The 18,043-nt window shown below is 41.3% G+C and overlaps 1 protein-coding gene across 1 annotated transcript in view; it reads left to right on the top strand.

Annotated features, from left to right (window-relative positions):
* The window catches only part of ddx31 (DEAD (Asp-Glu-Ala-Asp) box polypeptide 31), a 77,133-nt gene extending 59,693 nt beyond the window's left edge, over nucleotides 1–17,440 (top strand). The window contains exon 21 of the mRNA XM_024418341.2: nucleotides 15,527–17,440. Coding sequence (XP_024274109.2) covers nucleotides 15,527–15,674 — 148 coding nt within the window. The 3' untranslated portion in view covers nucleotides 15,675–17,440. The remainder of the gene's footprint in view (nucleotides 1–15,526) is intronic.
* The last annotated feature ends 603 nt before the right edge of the window (nucleotides 17,441–18,043 follow it).

Raw genomic sequence — 18,043 nt, 5'->3', positions numbered from 1 at the left:
CAAGTTTTGTCTTTGTTTCACAATAAGAAATATTTTACATTTTCAAAGTGTTAGGCATGTTGTGTAAATCAAACGATACAAACCCCCCAAAAATACATTATAATTCCAGGTTGAAAGGCTACAAAATAGGAAAAATGTAAAGGGGGTTGAATACTTTTTTCAAGCACGTGTGGGCCTATTTATATGCTTTTGAATGACACTTCCCGTTTTGGTTGGAAATATCGGGTTACCTGGGAGAAAAGTGATTTATTCTCGGGATGGAACATTTGTAAAATACCGTGAAAATATTCAACCCTAGTCCAAAAGCAGTAAGGCACAATCCTATTGCTGCATATTCAGAGATTCCCTCTGTTTCTATCATTAGGCTATATATCCATCTGTCCCATTTTTAAAAACCGCTCACATCAGGTGCACGTTTGAGAATGGCGTTTTCCCGTAATAGCATTTTGGAACATTCACGCATATGTCCAAGACAAGTGAACACATTGCTGTGCCTGTAATGTGAATTATTCATAGTTAATCAACTTTTTAACTAAATGTTGTGGTCTGTTTCATCAGCCTAGTCTTTGTGTTTAAATATTTTAGTATGGAACCACTGTTGTAGGCCAGAAAAATATAAAATGTTTATCGTCCCGTCCTGCCACTATCCCAACTTTTGTTTTGAACCCTCCCAGACATTTTTATTGTCCTCGGGACACCCTTCATTTTTTTTCCCTGATCAAAGCTCAGGTCAAGAGTTGTGCGCTATATAGGGAATAGACAGCCTGCGTCCCAAATGGCAATGTCTCTGGTACAATCACCCTAAATTCCTTATTTTTTTCTATTCTTCACGTCCCACGTTGTCCTTCTACGTGAGCTTTGGAAATGGACATGAAACTACCGCAGTCAGTTGCTACACGAGAGATGCATACGGTTAGGATTAACTCAATGCTAAACTGCAGTGTGGCACGCAGAAATTTTATTGAGAATTGTTTGAAGGCATGTCATCTCCTCACTCATTCAGATCTTCATCCAAGCTACTTTTCCATAACAAAATGTCCGAAGGCGGAAGGAATACTATTACATTTTAAGAAGAGCAGCTACATAAGCCATATGTAGTTTAAGACACGCATCTCTGATCTTCAATCCGTCTCACCTCGCAGTTGAAAATTCCCGTTATTTTCTATTTTTTTCAACACTAATCATAACATGCAGGATTTATATATCTATGTGAGTTAGGAATGGATGGAACGGGATAAAGAAAAGCATCTTGTATATTTTTACAGCCTCCCCCCTAATATTCTTACTCCTTCAAATGAATGCTGGGCTGAATTACAGTGCCTTGCGAAAGTATTCGGCCCCCTTGAACTTTGCGACCTTTTGCCACATTTCAGGCTTCAAACATAAAGTTATAAAACTGTATTTTTTTGTGAAGAATCAACAACAAGTGGGACACAATCATGAAGTGGAACGACATTTATTGGATATTTCACATTTTTTTAACAAATCAAAAACTGAAAAATTGGGCGTGCAAAATTATTCAGCCCCTTTACTTTCAGTGCAGCAAACTCTCTCCAGAAGTTCAGTGAGGATCTCTGAATGATCCAATGTTGACCTAAATGACTAATGATGATAAATACAATCCACCTGTGTGTAATCAAGTCTCCGTATAAATGCACCTGCACTGTGATAGTCTCAGAGTTCCGTTAAAAGCTCAGAGAGCATCATGAAGAACAAGGAACACACCAGGCAGGTCCGAGATACTGTTGTGAAGAAGTTTAAAGCCGGATTTGGATACAAAAAGATTTCCCAAGCTTTAAACATCCCAAGGAGCACTGTGCAAGCGATAATATTGAAATGGAAGGAGTATCAGACCACTGCAAATCTACCAAGACCTGGCCGTCCCTCTAAACTTTCAGCTCATACAAGGAGAAGACTGATCAGAGATGCAGCCAAGAGGCCCATGATCACTCTGGATGAACTGCAGAGATCTACAGCTGAGGTGGGAGACTCTGTCCATAGGACAACAATCAGTCGTATATTGCACAAATCTGGCCTTTATGGAAGAGTGGCAAGAAGAAAGCCATTTCTTAAAGATATCCATAAAAAGTGTCGCTTAAAGTTTGCCACAAGCCACCTGGGAGACACACCAAACATGTGGAAGAAGGTGCTCTGGTCAGATGAAACCAAAATTGAACTTTTTGGCAACAATGCAAAACGTTATGTTTGGCGTAAAAGCAACCCAGCTCATCACCCTGAACACACCATCCCCACTGTCAAACATGGTGGTGGCAGCATCATGGTTTGGGCCTGCTTTTCTTCAGCAGGGACAGGGAAGATGGTTAAAATTGATGGGAAGATGGATGGAGCCAAATACAGGACCATTCTGGAAGAAAACCTGATGGAGTCTGCAAAAGACCTGAGACTGGGACGGAGATTTGTCTTCCAACAAGACAATGATCCAAAACATAAAGCAAAATCTACAATGGAATGGTTCAAAAATAAACATATCCAGGTGTTAGAATGGCCAAGTCAAAGTCCAGACCTGAATCCAATGGAGAATCTGTGGAAAGAACTGAAAACTGCTGTTGACAAATGCTCTCCATCCAACCTCACTGAGCTCGAGCTGTTTTGCAAGGAGGAATGGGAAAAATGTCAGTCTCTCGATGTGCAAAACTGATAGAGACATACCCCAAGCGACTTACAGCTGTAATCGCAGCAAAAGGTGGCGCTGCAAAGTACTAACTTAAGGGGGCTGAATAATTTTGCACGCCCAATTTTTCAGTTTTTGATTTGTTAAAAAAGTTTGAAATATCCAATAAATGCCGTTCCACTTCATGATTGTGTTCCACTTGTTGTTGATTCTTCACAAAAAAATACAGTTTTATATCTTTATATTTGAAGCCTGAAATGTGGCAAAAGGTCGCAAAGTTCAAGGGGGCCGAATACTTTCGCAAGGCACTGTAAGTGGTGTAGGATGTAGTTGCTCCGAGATGCTGATCTTGGGTCAGTTTAGCATTTTACCCTCTTATAATGTGGTTAGAATTGGGGAGGGGAAGTGGATCCTAGATCGGTACTTAGGGGAAACGTCATTCTGACGGTAACATTCTAACAGTGTAATACATTTTAATTTGGTTGTTTATGAAATTAGAATACACAAAAAAATAACACAATAGCATTTTCATTCGTTTTTTTACTGTGTATTTATTATTTGTTTTTTATTTAGCCTTTATTTAACTAGGGAAGTCAGTTGACTGCCTAGCCCGGCCAAACCTGGACAACACTGGGCCAATTGTGCACCCCCTATGGGACTCCCAATCATGGCCAGATGTGATACAGCCTATCTGTTGACCACCATTTCAAATCAAATCAAATCAAATTTTATTTGTCACATACACATGGTTAGCAGATGTTAATGCGAGTGTAGCGAAATGCTTGTGCTTCTAGTTCCGACAATGCAGTAATAACGAACAAGTAATCTAACTAACAATTCCAAAAAACTACTGTCTTATAACACAGTGTAAGGGGATAAAGAATATGTACATAAGGATATATGAATGAGTGATGGTACAGAGCAGCATAGGCAAGATACAGTAGATGATATCGAGTACAGTATATACATATGAGATAAGTATGTAAACCAAGTGGCATAGTTAAAGTGGCTAGTGATACATGTATTACATAAGGATGCAGTCTGATATAGAGTACAGTATCAACGTATGCATATGAGATGAATAATGTAGGGTAAGTAACATTATATAAGGTTGCATTGTTTAAAGTGGCTAGTGATATATTTACATCATTTCCCATCGATTCCCATGATTAAAGTGGCTGGAGTAGAGTCAGTGTCATTGACAGTGTGTTGGCAGTAGCCACTCAATGTTAGTGGTGGCTGTTTAACAGTCTGATGGCCTTGAGATAGAAGCTGTTTTTCAGTCTCTCGGTCCCAGCTTTGATGCACCTGTACTGACCTCGCCTTCTGGATGACAGCGGGGTGAACAGGCAGTGGCTCGGGTGGTTGATGTCCTTGATGATCTTTATGGCCTTCCTGTAGCATCGGGTGGTGTAGGTGTCCTGGAGGGCAGGTAGTTTGCCCCCGGTGATGCGTTGTGCAGACCTCACTACCCTCTGGAGAGCCTTACGGTTGAGGGCGGTGCAGTTGCCATACCAGGCGGTGATACAGCCCGCCAGGATGCTCTCGATTGTGCATCTGTAGAAGTTTGTGAGTGCTTTTGGTGACAAGCCGAATTTCTTCAGCCTCCTGAGGTTGAAGAGGCGCTGCTGCGCCTTCCTCACGATGCTGTCTGTGTGAGTGGACCAATTCAGTTTGTCTGTGATGTGTATGCCGAGGAACTTAAAACTTGCTACCCTCTCCACTACTGTTCCATCGATGTGGATGGGGGGGTGTTCCCTCTGCTGTTTCCTGAAGTCCACAATCATCTCCTTAGTTTTGTTGACGTTGAGTGTGAGGTTATTTTCCTGACACCACACTCCGAGGGCCCTCACCTCCTCCCTGTAGGCCGTCTCGTCGTTGTTGGTAATCAAGCCTACCACTGTTGTGTCGTCCGCAAACTTGATGATTGAGTTGGAGGCGTTTGCCTCATGCAGCGTGACACATCTCCTTTAGTCAGGCTGTTCATTGTGGGATGTAGTCCCACTCCTCTTTAGTGGCTGTGCGAAGTTGCTGGATATTGGTGTGAACTGGGACACGTGGTCGTACATGTTGATCCAGAGCATCCCAAACAAGCTCAAAGGGTGACATGTCTGGTGAGTATGCGGGCCATGTAAGAACTGGGACATTTTCACCTTACAGGAATTGTGTACAGATCCTTGTGACACTGGCTGTGCATTATCTTGAAACATAAGGTGATGGCAGCAGATGAATGGCACGACAATGGGCCTCAGGATCTCGTGAAGGTATCTCTGCATTCAAATTGCCATCGATAAAATGCATTTGTTTGTTGTCCGTAGCTTATGCCTACCTATACCATAACCCCACTGCCACCATGGGGCACTCGGTTCACAACATTGACATCAGACATGGTCTGCTGTTGTGAGGCCGGTTGGACGTACCGCCAAATTCTATAAAATGATGTTGGAGGCGGCTTATGGTAGAGAAATTAACATTCAATTCTTTGGCAACACCTCTGGTTGACGTTCCTGCAGTTGGCATGCCAATTGCACGCTCCATCAACACTTATGCCATTGTGTTGTGTGACAAAACTGCACATTTTAGAGTTGCCTTTTATTGTCCCCAGCACAAGGGGCACCTGTGTAATGATCATGCTGTTTAATCAGCTTCTTCATATGCCACACCTGTCAGGTGGATGGATTATTGTGGCAAAGGAGAAATGCTCACTAACTAGAATGTAAACAAATTTGTGCACAAAATTTGCAAAATTAGCTTTTTTAAAGCATGGGACTAACACTTTACATGTTTATATTTTTATCCAGTGTATATCACTGGAGTGCCTTTTTATTTTGGGCTCCCGCATGGCGCAGGGGTCTAAGGCACTGCATCTCATTGCAAGAGGCGTCACTACAGTTCCTGGTTCTCCAGGCTTTATCACATCCGGCCGTGATTGGGAGTCTCATAGGGCGGCGCACAATGGCCCAGCGTCATCCGGGGTAGGCCGTCATTATGTTCCTAACTGACTTGCCTAGTTAAATAAAGGTTAAATAAAATAAAATTATAACTAACTATGAAACAGCATTAAAAAATATCAAAATGCCCCAACAACCAAGACGCAGGGTCAAATTATGAAATCGGTAGCCTAGACATCATTATACAGTGCATTCAGAATGTATCCAGAACCCTTCCCCTTTTCCACATTGTGTTACGTTACAGCCTTATTCTAAAATTGATTAAATTGTTTTTTTCCTCAATCTACACACAATACCCCATAATGACAAATATTTATACGTTTTTGCAAATGTATAAAAAAAAAACAAGGTGTAGGTTCAGGCTGAGGCTCAATTAGAATAGTCATCTGAGATGATTAATTTCTTCCCCGTCTGAGTCGTTTTCATTCACTGTTTGTAGCAACGCTAACACAGCATGTACATCCATTTGTCTTTGGCTTCTTGCCATTGTAAATTATGCACGCTCTCACTGTGCACTCCAAGTATGCCAGAGTAGACTGATAAGACTACTAGGATTGTGTGGACTGATGTATGTACATACCATTTGGTAGGACTGTAATGGTTCACCAAGCCCACGGTTTGGTACTTTTGGGGTTTTCGGTACAGCAGGAAAATGTAAATGCCATTCACAATATTCAGCATTGTTATGTTTGGGTCTCAAGTTTCCACTCTGCTGTTGCGTTTAACCATGTGGAAGGTGGGGATTTCGTAAATCGTAAATACCAGTTTGATGTGTTAATGTCATATGAACTTGTTGAGAAACGCAGATGGGCATTTGGCCGACAAGCTGCATCAGCCGTATAATTAAAAAAAGTATAGCTATCATGATTGTAAAAATAAGAATTTTTATAAACAAAGTTTTGTTGCATTTAACTGGCGAAAATGCTGTTACAGAGGCCATTTCCTTTAGTAGGGGACGTCAGACGGGAGAAGTGGGAGCTCAGGTTGATAGACGAGTTTCCCACTAGTACTTCCCAGTTGGAGGGATGTTTTAAGCAGATTTCTGCCAGTCGTATGTAATAAATTACCACTTCATGTTGGTTACGAACGTGCCATGACACTGCCTCCTTCAGTACCATTGTGCACTTGTGACTCATAAAGGGGGCTTGTCTGTAGCACGGTATATTTCCCATTCTGAGATAATGTGATGGGCTGTCACTGTTAAGTAAGCGCAACACAGGGTGCATTCGCCAATTCATTGAAGGCTTTGGCTTGCTTTTATAAAGCAGGTCCTACGTGTTTGCTGAAATGTTCGTAACGTGGCTCGAACACTTTCATGAGGTGCTGAAACCCCTATTCTCAACCACGAGAATGGGTGCATATCCGCGGCTATAAACCAAAGACTGTAAAAAATATAAACACAGCCCACATATCGCTGTTTAGTTTGGCCCAGTCAGAATCGGCTGGTAAGGGCTGTTTGAATGCAGAGGCGATGAGATGTTATTTCTTTGCGTTTCAGTCTTGCTCTGGTATACTGGGGTGATGTTGGTGTAAATGTCAACATATTTGAGGTTTTGGCAGCTACATAAGCTATTCTCGTTGAGCGTGGTGACATACTGTTAATGTTTTATCCACAACTTTGTCAATCGCCGTTTTTGATCTACTGGGAAGCCAAAATGTTCCCAAACTGGAGATTTGAAACAATTGAGGATCCTCCAAATCTGGTTTATTGACCCCACCTCTGCGCCTCACAAAAGGACAGTTTGAAATGTGCCAATTAAGGTTAGAATTTTTGATTATAACATGCTAGTTTTAATGAATATCCTGAAATGTTAGGTTTTTCCCCCAGATTTACTCAGAGGCATACAACACAGCATAGGCATAGCCTATAAGCCTAGTGTTTTTATTTTGTAAAATGTTTCATTGTGCGTATTCATTCGGGTTCACAGTGCGGACCGAACAGAGGTCCCTGTACGGAACGGTTCAGTACGAATACATGTACCGTTACATCCCTACCATTTTTAGATTATAATTAGGTCAATGCAATAGAATAGCCAGCCCTTTTCATTCACATTTGGTGATTACATAATTATGCATTGTTCACTTCAGCCTTGTTCATCAACTCAGCCATCCTCCCCTTTTCTCCCTCATGATACTTCATTTATTTAATGTTATATGTGAAATTCGTTTAGGTTCAGTTTTGAGGCAATTATCGGGGTGATTATCAACTTAGCACGGCACATACCACTGTCGGAAGAAGCAGAGCAGGCGCTACTGTCAGAAAAAGGAGGGGCAATGGAGGAAATCCATAAAAAGAAAATGCCATGCTCTCATAAAGCTGGTTAAACCTCCAGTTCTGTTTGTAATATTATGATTAACAGTTTATTAAATCAAATAAAAGCAGGTGTAGATCTTAGAGTGAGATGCTTACTTACAAGCCCTTAACCAACAATTTTAAGAAATAAAAGTAACAAATTAAGAGCAGCAGTAAAATAACAATAGCGAGGCTATAGAAAGGGGGTACCGGTCGATGTGCGGGGGCACCTGTTAGTCGGGGTAATTAAGGTAAAATATACATCAAATCAAATTTATTTATATAGCCCTTCGTACATCAGCTGATATCTCAAAGTGCTGTACAGAAACCCAGCCTAAAACACCAAACAGCAAGCAATGCAGGTGTAGAAACACGGTGGCTAGGAAAAACTCCCTAGAAAGGCCAAAACCTAGGAAGAAACCTAGAGAGGAACCAGGCTATGTGGGGTGGCCAGTCCTCTTCTGGCTGTGCCGGGTGGAGATTATAACAGAACATGGCCAAGATGTTCAAATGTTCATAAATGACCAGAATGGTCATATAATAATAAGGCAGAACAGTTGAAACTGGAGCAGCAGCACGGTCAGGTGGACTGGGGACAGCAAGGAGTCATCATGTCAGGTAGTCCTGGGGCATGGTCCTTGGGCTCAGGTCCTCCTCCGAGAGAGAGAGAAAGAGAGAATTAGAGAACGCACACTTAGATTCACACAGGACACCGAATAGGACAGGAGAGGTACTCCAGATATAACAAACTGACCCTAGCCCCCCGACACATTAACTACTGCAGCATAAATACTGGAGGCTGAGACAGGAGGGGTCAGGAGACACTGTGGCCCCATCCGAGGACACCCCCAGACAGGGCCAAACAGGAAGGATATAACCCCACCCACTTTGCCAAAGCACAGCCCCCACACCACTAGAGGGATATCTTCAACCACCAACTTACCATCCTGAGACAAGGCTGAGTATAGCCCACAAAGAACATGTAGGTAGAGTTAAGTGACTTATGCATGTATAATAACAAGAGTAGCAGCAGTGTAAAATAGTGAAGGGGGGAGGGGCAAGTTGATCTGGCCCATGGACCAACTCGGCTTGTAACCTTGTAATAAAGTATTCTTCAATTCACAAGTTCCGGAATCTAAGGAATATGATTGAGCAACTATTTCCACGACACCTCCTCCCTATATGCTGTCTTGTCATTGTTGGTGATCAGGCCTACCACTGTTGTCATCGGCAAACTGGATGGTGTTGGAGTTATGCCTGGCCGTGCAGTCATGAGTGAACAGGGAGTACAGGAGGGGACTGAGCACGCACTCCTGAGGGGCCCCCATGTTGTGGATTTTTGTTCCCTACCCTTACCACCTGGGGGGCGGCCCATCAGGAAGTCCCGGATCAAGTTGCAGAGGCAGGTGTTTAGTCCCAGGGTCCTTAGCTTAGTGATGAGCTTTGAGGGCACTATAGTGTTGGAACGCTGAGCTGTAGTCAATGAATAGCATTCTCACATAGGTGTTCCTTTTGTCCGGGTGGGAAAGGGCAGCGTTGAGTGCAATAGAGATTACATCTTTGGATCTGTTGGGGCGATATGCAAATTGGAGTGGGTCTAGGGTTTCTGGGATAATGGTGTTGATGTGAGGTATGACCAGCCTTTCAAAGCACTTGGATATAACCGCTTATAGTTTGTCCAACTTATTATCCAGCGATTGTACGTTGGCCAATAGTGCCGATTGCAACAGCAGATTAGCCACTCGACGGCGGATCCTCACAAGGCACCCCGATCTCTTTACACAATATCTTTTCCATCTTTTTCTCCTGAAAATTACGGGGATGAGGACCTGTTCAGGTGTCTGGAGTAAACCCCTCGTCCAACTCATTGAAGATAAATTCTTTGTCCAGTTCAAGGTGACTAATTGCTGTTCTGATATCCAGATCGTATGAGATGGTAGCAGCAACATTATGTACAAAATAAGTGACTAACAATGCGAATAATGACATAAAATAGTGCGGTTGTTGAAGAGCCCATAAAACGGCAGCCATATTCTCCTGCTCCAGCTGTCCCATTTTATATAGACTTATTTGGGAAAAGTCAACGACGAAGGGGGGCATGACTTTAAAAATGGCAGACTAATCAAATTTTTTAATTCACGAGCAGTCCAAATGACTGTTCTAGTGTTAATGAACTCACTGGCTGCGGTCCTTTTTAACAGCTAGGCTAATTATCGGCCATGGCCCCTAATGAATAAAGCCTGCGCGAAACAGTACCGGACACTCCTCTCTACAGTTTTACTATGCTCACAGACACACACTTACACAGCGACACTCACTGTAACCCCAGCCTAGACATCATCCATATGGCCTGTCTGATGGTTGGCTCAGCTTTGAATGTTACCACTGCTCTCATGTTCACACACACCCACATTCTCACTGATTTGATAACAGCTATTGGCTCTTTCTAACAGACTCCCTCGTTCTCCTAGTGTCTCTCTCAGGACCCCTCTGGCCCTATATAGTGCACTAGTTTGACCAGAGCCCTATGGGCCCTGGTGAAAATTAGTGAACTGTATAGGGAATAGGGTGCCATTTGGAAAACATCCTGGGACAGTGTTTTTTTTTTTGGTTCTCCGGCCACCTGTCAGTAGAGACTTCATTACAGGTGTATGTATGGCTGCGGTGTTGCACTGTCCTTGTCCAGGCAGGTCCTCACTCTAATTGCCTGAATAGTCCAGTAACAAACAAACAAACACATCATACACATACACAAAGCCTTCTCAGAAGCACATCTCACACACACTCCCTACTCCCTCTGGTGTAAACTCTAGCTAGACTTCACACAGCCACGGGTGTTAAGAATACATGGAGACCACCTTTCATTGTTTATTTACGTTGCCATCTCTGGTGGCGAGGCTGAGGTTGCACTTGGACTTGCCCTAAGGGGGTTATTTTGTCCCTTGTGCTTAACATGTTCTTTGTCCTTTGGTAACAGACGGCAAACAATTAAACAAACAAGAGCTGACTATAAAATGGCGTATATTTAGACTGTGCCCCATATCCTACATTCCTTATCTCTCCAGTCATTGAATGTTATTTGTTCCAACTTTCTGAATTGTTTGAACTAACATTTTGAAAAGCTAGGTACTTGATTTTGTTTTTTTAAGAGCCATAACTGAAAAGGAATTGGTTACAACTTTCATTACAATTTCAAAGAAACTGATCTGGCATGTAGTTGAGGCGGGTTGATGTATTTCAATGACAATCGTCTGTGAGGGGATTGGCAAAGGCATGCATATGGCACTGGGGGGAGATTCTCCGCTAAGTATTGAACATTTGACAGATGCCAAATCTGGCAGTGAGAGTGATGCATTCTGTACAGACTATGTAAACATGAATGGTACTGTAGATCTCATGATACAATGGGATGCATGAGATATCGCGCAGCATCATTTCCTGTGATTTAGACAAATCACGATTTCACAGGTGCGTCTTACACATTTCGGAAGGGGAGGGGACATTTGGTCCACAGATAGTTTGTGACGTTGTCAGCTAACCATATGTGCGCTTCCATGGGGCAGAAGTCAGCGTATTGTTGTGATTCTGGATGGCCAGATTGTTAGCAAGAATGACGAACTCCGATGTGGGGAATCGTAAGTGGTTTGTTTCATCATGTTATTGATATGTCTTGTTTTGGGGTGTTTTGACTGACTTCATGTCAATGCTAATATGGGTCAAATTCACTAGCAAACTAACAACTGTAAGGGTGTATTTCAGTGACATGCTCATTGTGCAAATGTATATGTTTTCAATAAATATTGGAGATGAAATACAGCTTACATTTGTTAATAGTCTAAGCCAACCCTGTCTGTTTTTCCCAATAGTTGCGCACACCTTGATTTTGTTGCTAAACAAACAACCCGTCTAACTTGCAAAGAGAGAGGAGCTCTTTGTTCTGGTTCCGATCCTCGTTCTAGCTCTACTCTAAACATTTATGGACCCAGAACTTAATCGGGCATCTGACCAATAATGGGAGACTTCAGTTCTGGGTTAACCGAGATTTGTGTAGATATATGCTCTTCAGTCAGTCAGGCTCCCCATTCATATGTCCTCCAGTAGGGTTCCCTATAGAGCACACTATAGCTGCAGATCAATGATCCTGTTACTGGAAGGCAGGCTCCTCTGGGGTGATCAGTGTCACTGCCCTGGGTGTTTGCTGCAGTCTACTGTGCTCCGTGGGCCCTACATGTCCCTCTGGGCTGGAATTGGGCTGGGCAGCCCAGGGCAGGCTCCAGCTCCAGGGGTTATTGATTAGATTAAGACACAGGCTGGTTTTACATGGTCCCCCTGCTGCGATGTGACATGGCAGTTATCACTGGTCAATAGAGAACCTCTCCTATACACACAACAGTCAGTCACTCTTTTCTCTGGTGCTTCTTTCCCTCCTTGTGAAGATAGGCTATTAGGTCTCACCACAGCCAGAGATGTCTGTTCTCCTGTAATGCTGTCTTTGGGCTAACTGAGGCTTGTTTGGGAAGAGGTAGTATGTTCAGGATGAAGTTGAGATATTAAGAAGAAGAAAAAAAGAAGAAAATAAATATCCAAAACATATACAATATACTTGCAGTGAAGCCGCTCAACAACTACATTATAAAAGTCATCCAACAGACTCCCATTCAGAGTGACACACACAGAAGCATCCAGGGTCAATGCCCTGCTCAAGGGCACGTTGACAGATCTCCCACCAGGCAAAAAAAAAAGTGAACCCGAACCCTCCAAGATCCCCCACACAGTTCCCCAATAGCTGTCTCTCAACCATTTGAGACCCCTCCCACCCCCCAAGAATAAAAAAAAAAAATACAAATAATTCCATTCCCCACCCTCAAGAACCCCCCCAATTCACAATTGCAATGCCAACTGTATGTGTTTGTATGCATGTCTGGCACTATTACATGCATGTGTCAGTTCTTGTATGCGTTTATTTGAATGAGACTTTGTGTATTTGCATGTGTACAAACACCTGCATGGCATCAGCCTCAGGCAAACTGGCATTAGTTGTAAAAACCCTGCCCCTCAGTGTCATTCAAACACACTTTTCATTATGTTTTTTAAAAACTTTTATGTTTGACCATTTTATCTCCCGCACAGCAACTCCACTCCCACTTGTCTCCAATTCCACATCCCAACCCTCAGCCCATCCCATCTATCTCTGCTGGCCACCCACTTCGTGTTTCTATGCAACACATATCTTTCAACTATGCTGTGATGTTTAACGTACAATTTCAATCTATCTAATCAAATAGAACCCACAGATTGCGAGTTGAAGATAAATACTTTTACTAAGAGTATTTGTATATTATTAATTGACTGACTCGGGTCTCTCCAGATCTCCTAACAGTACTATTTCTATGCATTTATGCTATGCATTTTCAGCCATTCCTGAACCTGAGATCAGAAACAGGCTACCTGAGGGCAATACCAAAATAAATGGTCTATTGATTCTGTATCCTCACAACAAAATCTGCAGCTTTGATGATTTTTATGCCCCAAATATTCAACATTTTGTTGGTGGCAAGAAGTCTATATAATCATTTTCGCTGAAAAGCACGAGGTCTTGAATCTTGTGTTTTATATTTCAACTCATACACCCTGTACCATGGAATCGGTATATCAAAAATCTCTTCCCAACTATTTTGCAATCTGTATGGCACAGTTGTCAACATCCTTGTAATACAGTTGTCAACAAACTGGTATACTTTCCTATTTATGCTATTTTTATTCCTCCGCCAGTTTTGATCCTTTATATTGGGCAGACAGACCAGTTCCCTACCTCCTCCTGCTACCACCTGCCTCCTCCATTTTTGGGGTAATGCTGTAATCAATTGGTTGTACTCTTGGATTGAGCAGACCTTTCTGTACAATTCTGATAACTCCATGAAGGACATAACTCTACCATTCCAATTTACAATATCATTTAAGAACAAAATACCCTTTTCAAACATATTTCCCATAAATACAGCTATTTAAACAACCAGCATGTTTGAGTTAAGCCATAATATTTGTTGTAGTGTTTCAAGGGGATACAATTGGAATTGTAGCCATACTTGTTTGAGAAAGAGAGATACTTTTTCCAAAGTATCATTTTCAATTAATCGAAAATGAGACATGGAAATCTACACAAAGGCAAAAAGGCAATTTTTAAACAATAGATGAGCTTTTCTTAGTAACCTATTTGAGAACCATTTAGGGTTCAAGTAAAACTTTTGAATAAGTGAAGCTTTTAGAGGTTTAGTGCTTTTATTTAATCTCAACCCACACAATTCATATTTATTATATAGATATGTTTTATTTTGTCTGGTTTAGCGTCCCAGATAAAGCTAAATATTTTTTGCTCATATGATTTGAAAAACGAATCAGCAGCAGTAGGGCAGTGCCTTAAGTGAGTAAACTGATATGACTAAGAAGTTAATCAGGGCAATTTTTATATAAATAGACAGGTATTTGCCTCTCCATGGTTGCAGGATCTTGTCTATTTTTACAAGTTTTCAATTGAAATTCATTGTGGAGAACTTATTTATATATTTTGTGATATGAATACCGAGTATGTCTACTTCATCATCAACCCATTTTATAGGTAAGCTGCAAGGTAATGTAAAAGTTGTATTTTTTTAAGGATCCGATATGTAATATTGTACACTTATATTCATATTTAGGTTTTAGTCCAGAGAGTACAGAAAAGTTATCTAGATCTTGAATGAGACATTGCAGGGATCTAGCTTGCGGACTTAACGTACAACTTGAGTCATCGGCATACATGGACACCTTTTGTTTTTAAGCCTTGCATTTCTAATCCTCTAATGTTGTTATTGGATCTGATTTTATAACGAATAGATATGGTGACAGCGGACACCCTTGTTTAACACCTCTTGACAATTCAAAACTCTCTGAGAAGTAGCCGTTATTTACTATTTTACACCTGGGGTTGCTATACATTATTTTTATCAGTTTTATAAGATAATTACCGAAATTGAAATCCAGTCTTTATCAAATGCCTTTTCAAAATCCGCTATAAATACCATTCCTGGCTTATATGTTTCATGATGTTCTATTATTTCTAGTAGTTGTCGTATTTTATCTCCAGTGTATCGTCCATGTAAGAGACCTGTCTGATCAGGATAAACAATACCTGGTAAAAAACCCTTTTAATTTTGAGTGCTATGCATTTTGCTAGTATTTTTTTGCATCACAACATTGAAGTGTAAGGGGCCTCCAGTTTTTTTTAGATAGACCGGGTCTTTATATTTGCCATCTGGGTCTTGTTTTAATAATAGAGAAATCAGACCTTCCTGCTGAGAACCTGACAGACTACCATTTCTATAGGAGTAGTTAAAACAATCTAACAATGGAGCTTTTAGTATATCAAAAAATACTTGATATACCTCTCTACCAGTATGCCATCAAGCCTTGGGGTTTTTCCAGTCTGAAAGGATTTAATGAAACAATTTTAATATAAACAACCGAGTGTCGACAGTACAATGTTATGTTGCGTGCTCTGATGACGTATATCCGGCTCTGAAGTTGAGATTTGAGTGTTAATGTTTTACCAATTGGTATATTAGGGACCGCTTGTCTAATGAAGCTGCTGCATCCTATACTCTCTCCCCTCAGACCTCTCAAGAAGTTTAGCACTGAAGAGCGGGTGGCCAGTCTCACGCGCTCCGAATATGCCAGCGGGATTGATGGAGACTCCGCAGCCAAAAAGAAGAAGAAGAAGAAGAAAAGCCAAGCCAACGGAGAGGAGGACCGAGTGGAATAGCTGAAAGGTTATCCCCACTCACCCAGGACAGCTCTCCTAACTCCTAAACCAATCTCTTGTCCCTAGCAGCTATAGTCTAGACATGTTTGTGACGGCCCCTCATAGATCTAAACCGATCAAATTATAGTTGAAAAGGTAATAACTCCACCTAGCCCTTTTTTAAATTTTTTAGATTAGGTGGAGTATCTGTCATTTGATATTAATTACGCCCAGTATCTTCTCATCTAAAATGGTGCACCTAGAACGGGTGAAGGGGTTCTAGGGGTTGATTTGTGATTGTACTGGTTGTGTAGCTTAAGGATGGGTGAATTCCATCCTTAACATAACTGTTTAACCCTCTACCTTTGCACAATCACTGTGTGTCTACAGAATTGATCCCAGAGCCGTGCTTGACACAAAACCCCCAAGTATGGGGCACCAGAAGTTGACATAGTGAGGTATAGTGTTTTTCTTTAGCAGTTCAGAACGGACTGACAGTCTCAGGTTGTGTGTATTATTTTATAATGAATTGTATGGTGAGCCACGCATCATGGTCTATCACGTTGATACAAGTTAAGTATGTCACCGTTTCATGAAAAGAGTATGGTTGTTCTCCAGAATGTCAGAATTGTATTTTCAGCTACTGCATCGATAGGAATGTTGGTATACATCTGTGTGGATACGACTTTAAGTTAACATTTTCAATTTTGAAAATACATGTTTGGTGTTGAATTTGTTTCATAAAATAAACCCAGATCATGGAAAGTGATAAAGGTAATGAAACAAAATGCATTCATGCGATCTAAAATGTTTCCGAATGTCAGAAATCATATAAGTATACAAAACATTAAGAACACCTGCTCTTTCCATGACATGAGAGGTGAAAGCTATGATCCCTTATTGAAGTCACTTCAATCAGTGTAGATGAAGGGGAGGAGACAAGTTAAAGAAGGATTTTTAAGCCTTTAGACAATTGAGACAGGGATTGTGTATGTGAGCCATTCAGTGGATGAATGGGCCAGACAAAATATTGAAGTGCCTTTTGAACTGGGTATGGTGGGTGCCGGGCGCACTGGTTGGTTTCAAGAACTGCAACGCTGCTGTTTTTTTTAAATGCTTAACCTTTTTCCATGTGGATCAAGAATGCGCCACCACCCAAAGGACATCCAAGCTTACTTGACACAACTGTCAAAAGCAACTCTATATTAGGAAGGTGTTCCTAATGTTTGGTATACTCAGTGAATATGACCTCATGTTCTGATAAAACAAAAGAAAATTACAAGTGTGATCTTTAAAAAAAAACTTTTCACGTGTTTTTACATTGCTACTTTTTCCAGGTGAATACAGTCTTAGAAATAGGCTTCTTAAAAAACCTTTATTTAACTAAGCAAGTCAGTTCTTATATACAATGACGGCCTACCGGGGAACAGTGGGTTAACTGCCTTGTTCAGGGGCAGAACGACAGATTTCTTTGCCTTGTCAGCTTGGGATTCGATCCAGCAACATTTCGGGTACTGGCCCAACGCTCTAACCACTAGGCTACCTGCCGCTATGGTAGGTTGATTGGTATGCTATACAGGTATTTTATTTTCATATGTATCAAAGTTCAGTTCTGCAATTTTAGCAGAATCTTTTGTAATACTACACAAATTACTGAAATGACAGGCTAAGAATGGACAGAGATAGACCTATGTGTTCATCTTATCATATTTATCCAATGCCTAATCAGTGTGTCTTGTTTGTAATGAAACTGTCCCTGTTTGCAAATAATAAAATCTGATATGTCATTAGGAATCTGAGCATGGTACTTTCAAAACTTAGTCTTACATTTCAACCACAGACAGTCGGACTACCAATGTAGACCTTCTTTTCCACCAGTCGGTCTACCGATGCAAACTTTAACTGCTGTCTTACACAAACAAGGGGTTGGCCTGTGCTTTTTGCCATTTTCTTTAATAAAAAGTAGACCTATGGCATACCTGCTCATTTCAAGTCTTGGTCTTCACTTGGCCTACGTCTGTGTTAGTCAAGGGCTGTTGTTTAGAGTGCATTGAGGGTGGAGGAATTGACCGACATATCTATGGATATAGCAGCCTACAACCTAATTCTGTCTGTCACAAAGGTAGGCCTACCTCTTATTTCTTAAATAGGAAGAAATAAGCTCCAACACACATCCCTCTTGTTGTTAGTCTAATTAAATTGAAGAGGTTTGAAATTAATTATGCCTATAATTCCGATTGATTGTGCCATGGCTGATGCTTCAAGTTTCAGCACCACAATGTAAGTTACTAGAATCTGGCTTATTGTGAGGTCAATAACTCTGATAAATAGGTCTACATCATGGGTAAGAAATTCAGTGCATTCGGAAAGTATTCAGGCCCCTTCCATTT

The sequence above is a fragment of the Oncorhynchus tshawytscha genome, unplaced genomic scaffold (assembly GCF_018296145.1).
Source record: "Oncorhynchus tshawytscha isolate Ot180627B unplaced genomic scaffold, Otsh_v2.0 Un_contig_766_pilon_pilon, whole genome shotgun sequence".
Lineage (NCBI taxonomy): Eukaryota > Metazoa > Chordata > Actinopteri > Salmoniformes > Salmonidae > Oncorhynchus > Oncorhynchus tshawytscha.
The sequence above is the reverse complement of the archived record's forward strand: the minus strand, read 5'-3'. Positions and strand labels throughout refer to the sequence as shown.